This window comes from Octopus bimaculoides, chromosome 29, assembly GCF_001194135.2.
Source record: "Octopus bimaculoides isolate UCB-OBI-ISO-001 chromosome 29, ASM119413v2, whole genome shotgun sequence".
NCBI classification, from domain to species: Eukaryota; Metazoa; Mollusca; class Cephalopoda; order Octopoda; family Octopodidae; genus Octopus; species Octopus bimaculoides.
Genome location: NC_069009.1, coordinates 248,757 through 254,100, shown reverse-complemented (window position 1 = coordinate 254,100; position 5,344 = coordinate 248,757). Strand labels below are relative to the sequence as shown.

At 38.5% G+C, this 5,344-nt stretch overlaps 1 protein-coding gene across 1 annotated transcript in view; it reads left to right on the top strand.

Annotated features, from left to right (window-relative positions):
- Positions 1-5,344, top strand: part of LOC106876145 (cleavage and polyadenylation specificity factor subunit 6) — a 43,734-nt gene that overhangs the window by 16,462 nt on the left and 21,928 nt on the right. The window contains exon 7 of the mRNA XM_052977799.1: positions 3,428-3,469. Within this exon, the coding sequence (XP_052833759.1) occupies positions 3,428-3,469 (42 nt within the window). The remainder of the gene's footprint in view (positions 1-3,427; positions 3,470-5,344) is intronic.

Genomic DNA, 5,344 nt, shown 5'->3' with positions numbered 1-5,344 from the left:
CTAGGGGACATACCGGCTGCTTGAGGGGAATATACTGGCTGTTCTAGGGGTTGTATCAGCTGCTTTAGGGAACATACCAACTGGTCTAGGGGACATACCGGCTGCTTGAGGGGAATATACTGGCTGTTCTAGGGGTTGTATCAGCTGCTTTAGGGAACATACCAACTGGTCTAGGGGACATATCGGCTGCTTTAAGGAACATTCATTCCAACTACATTAAGAGTTGTGCCAACTATGTTTGGGTTCATAGAGGCTAATTTTGATGTATTGGCTGTTTTAGGGGACATACTGGCAATATTAAGGAATGCATTGGCTATTGTAGGGAGCACATGAACAAAATTGGTGAATTAATTTTTAACCCTTTAATTACCATATTTCTATTGAAATACATGGTTTTTGTTTCAATTAATTTTGAAAGTAATGAACTTAGGAAAATAACTTTTCTTATAGTAAAGTAACCTGATAATTGGAATGTTAATTAACGTGGAATTTTGATGAAAGGTTTTAATTTAGATCACTTTTACCAAAAAAAGAAGAGAAAAAAAATAGGGACTTTGTATCATAGAACCAAGACTGATCTCAGGCAGATTAATACTGAAAGGGTCAAAAATGCAGTGAATGGATTATTGGAACTGCTGATGTTATTCTTCATAAGTAACATTGATGATGATGAAATAGCAGCCAAATCTCCCTCAAATCCTACCATACTTAGTTAAGCCGTTCGCACCATGTAGAACATTGACTGTCGTCAACTTTACCCTACTGTTTTTGACCCTGGGTTGTCTTTTCTGCCCATCTCAGTTGGATTGTCTTGAACTAGTGTCAGGGCCACAACCTCAGTCTGGGCATTGGTCTCCTGCCCTGAAGGAAGGTCTTTCCTAGGTCTTGGTGGTTTTAAATTTTCGTCAGCCCTTCCGTAATTCTAATTTATTTTTTTGCCAAGTAGAATTGATGTCACTTATGTAAACGCATTTTCCTTCTTGGAAGAGGTGGTCCATATTAGTCTGGCCTCTGTCCTTTGACCTGTCCTGCATGGGAGGTCTTAGAAGCTTGCACTCCTCTAACATAGTCCTCAGGGTCACACAAACCACCACCCTAAAGGCTGGGCCTTGTAATAAAATCATACCTTCATGTCTTTAACCCTTTAGCATTTAATTCAATCATGTCCAGCCGAAACAGTCTACCTGTTTTCTGTTAAAACTGACCAGATTCAACTTCTCACACCTACCCGGCAATGTCATCCTAAAAATAAGCAAACACACCATTGAGATCTTGAAGTTATAAGATAATGTATGATTATTTCAAAACAATGTGAATAAATTGGTTAAATAACATTTCAACAAAGAAATCTGAATGCTAAAGGGTTAAAAAAAAAATTAATATTTTAAATGCCCACATCTCATTCACTTTCTCATGCAATCTTACAAATCACCCACCCTCTTCTACTCAGCTGGTACCCTGTGGGGCCTCCTGGGTACTTTATTGCTATTATATGTGTCTTGCAGCTTCTACCGATCATTCTCTCCCCTCTCCACAATTCCCTCCCCCATCCCCCACCTTGTACCGGATGTGAGTAGCCATGCTGATCCCTTTTCAGGAATCTGCTCTGCTCCTCCCATCTCTCTCTTGTAGTAAATCTCCTTATCGTTTAGCATGATGCTGACACACATCCCCCCTGGGGCTTGTGGTCCTGTGAACTGCATGGCGACCTCAATAGTGCAGGTGCCATGCAGAAAAAAGCACCCAGCCCCTGCTGTAAAAGTGGTTGGAATTCAGAAGGGATTCGGCCATAGAAGCTCTGCCAAAGGGGACACTGGAGCATGGTGCAATCCTTGGACCCGACCACTCTTGTCATGCCAGCATTGAATGTGGACATATGATGATGATGATGATGCATCACCATATTTTCTCCAGTATTTGATCTTGAGTATAATGCAGCCTCAACTTTCTGTACCGAAAGACAATGTAGTTAGCCTTGTTTTTATATCCCTTTAGAATGTCGGATCCTTCTCCAGTTCTCCTCTCTATCATCTGCAACACTCTTTTCACTCTCTTGCGTTTCCACCTATCCACCAATCCTTTCTGTTTCTCTGTCTTTATTCTCAGTCTTGTGCTCACCTTGTACGCTGAAGGTGCACCCCTCACCGTATCTTTCTCTAGCTGAGGTAACGATAAATCTCTTCTACAGCAAGACATCTGTTCTTATCCCTCTATCGTAATATAAGCTCCCAACGCCTCGCATACAGCCACCCATCCTTATATAATACGGAGTAGCCATGTATCTCCTCTACATCAGAACACCTGTCCCTGTCTCTCTATTTACGTTCTGAGTTCAAATTCTACTGGGGTTGACTTTCATCCCTTTGTTGTCGATAAAATAAGTTCCAGTTGTAATTGACTAACCTTTTCCCCTCAAATTTCGGGCCTTGTGCTTATAGTAGAAAAGATTATTATTAGTAGTAGTAGTAGAAATAGAGCAGCAAGCTGGCAAAACCGTTAGCACGCTGGGTGAAAGGCTTAGCGGTAGTTTGTCCGTCCTTATGTTCTGAGTTCAAATTCCATTGAGTTTGACTTTGCCTTTCATCCTTTTGGGGGTCGATAAATTAAGTACCAGTGAAAGACTGGGGTCGATGTAATCGACAAGCTCCCTGCCCCCAAATTTCAGGCCTTGTGCCTTTAGTAGAAAGGATAATTATTATTATTATTATTATTATTATTATTATTATTATTAAGATGGTAAGCTGGCAGAATCATGGTAATTCATCTGTTACTACATTCTGAGTTCAAATTCCGCCACGTTCGACTTGGTACTTATTTCTTTCGGGGTCGATGAAATAAGTACCAGTTGAACACTGGGGTTAATGTAATCGACTTATCCCCTCCTCCCAAAAAATAGCTGCCCCTGTAGCAAAATTTGATGCCATTATTATTACTATTATTATTATTATTAGTCAAATTCTACCAATGTTGACTTAGCTTTATATCCTTTTGGGGTTGATAAGGTCCAGCTTAGCACCAGGGACGATATAATTCACTAACAGCTTTCTACTAAAATTACCGGCCTTGTGCCAAAATTTGAAACTTTTATTATTATTATTATTATTTGCTTTATAAGGAATATGTTACGCTCTCTCTCTCTCTCTCTCTCTCTCTCTCTCTCTCTCTCTCTCTCGTCTTGGTATAAAATTGTTATGTTAAATACTATTGCTACTACTACTACTACTACTACTACTAATAATAATAATTCCACACTTTATTATTATTAGTAGTAATATCATTAATATTTTATAACCCATCTATTACATAATTTCTAAGGTATAACATAAAAGTATTATAAAATGTATATAGTGAATAATAATAATAATAATAATAATAATAACAATAATAATACCAAAAAAAATATGTGATATTTGTTCCTGTCTTGCAGCGTTCAAACATTTGAAGAGAGCGTACTCTACCTTTAGGCTCAGTAAGTTTAACCGATTACAGGGGTGTATAAAACTTGAATTTTCATATTTTTAAAGCATTTAAAAAAAAGTACATATATATATATATATACATATATATATACATATATATATATATACATATATATATACATATATATATATAAATATATATATATATATATATGTATATGTATATATATATGGTTTGTTAATGTTTACCCAATTAATTTTTGATTATCGTAATTGAATAAAAAAACCTTTGTATTAACAATCATGTCACAACATCGAAACGATACGTTTCTTCTGCATCCGCCCCCGCCTCCTCTTTTCTTGCTGCTGGCATCCTGTCTTTTTAATTTAATTTAACGAGAGAATGTCATAGATAATGGTTAGTCACTTCTTCAGCGGTTAACGAGGAGAGCTTTTTTTTTATATAATTGCTCGACCTACAAGAAATAGTGGCCAAGTGTCCCTCAAATCATACACTACAAATGATAGAAAAAATCATTCAATTTGCAAGAAACAACAGCCAAATGTCCCTGAAGCCTTACTGTACGGTTGATAGAAAAATTGTTCCACCTACAAGAAATAGTAGCCAAGTCTCCCTCGAATCATACCTTACAGTTGATAGAAAAATCCTTCAATCTGCAAGAAATAGCAGCCAAATGTCCATCAAATCATACTCCACAACAAATAGCCAAATGCCACTCAAATCACACCCTACCATTAATAATGAAATCAGTTAACCTACAAAAAATAGCTGCCAAATGTCATTGAAATCGTATTCTACCATTTAATAGGAAAATTGCACTACCTACAAGAAATAGCAGCCAAATGTTCCTCAGATCACATCTACCTTCAATAACAAAGTTGCTCAACCTACAAGAAATAGCAGCCAATGCCCCTAAAATTACACCATACCATTAATAGTGAATTGGTAGACTTGTTAGAGTAAGGAACAGAATTCCTTGTGGCATTTTTTTTCAAATTCTGCATTCTGAGTTCAAATCACACTGAGGTCGACTTTACATTTTATTTTGGGCTGGGGTAGGGCAGTAAAAATGACAAAAACAACCTATGCCGAGCCTGAACTAAGAAGGTCAGACAGGGTGCCTTGCTGCTTCTGTTCTGGCTCTTTGTGTTTTGAGTTCAAATACTGCCATGACCTACCTGGGTGATGGACCTAATCTGTTGCCCAGTTCAGGCACAATCATGCCTGTGTGATTAAGAAGCTTGCTTACCAGCTTTGTGATCTTGGGTTCAGTCTCACAATGCAGCACCCTGGGCAAGTGTCTTCTGCTATAGCCCTGATTTCACCAAACCCTTGTGAATGGATTTAGTACACTGAAACATGTGTATTCTTATAAGTTACCTCCCATGATCTGCATATTTATTTATCCCAAAATCCCGTGCAGTCTTGTGTAACTTTATGTATTCTCATCCAAAATGGAGATGAGTACCAACATTCCCATGTGGCAAGCTTGATAATTAAGTGATTGATCATTACATGAAACCATTGGTAGCCTTGTTAACTCACAAATGAGGTATGTATATGTATATATATGTGTGTGTGTTTTGGGTTCTCTGCCTGTTAATGTACCCCCCTCCATTCATGCATTTTTCCTGCCTCCTCCCACTCCATAGCCCCCAATTCCTTCAGACTACCAAGCCATGTCATGTCTGTCTGGACCTGTTCTGTACCCGAACGACTGTACCATCTTCACTGCTCCTGCTGTTTCCTGCCACTGCACTTCGGCTTCCGTCTACCCTCCTCCAACTCATAGGTCCTGTTTCACCCAACCCAACCCATTTCCATTGTCTGCCTCATCACCCCAAATTCTTCTTCCCGTACAATCTTGCAAGTCACCCACTCACTTTTACTCAACTTGTGCCTT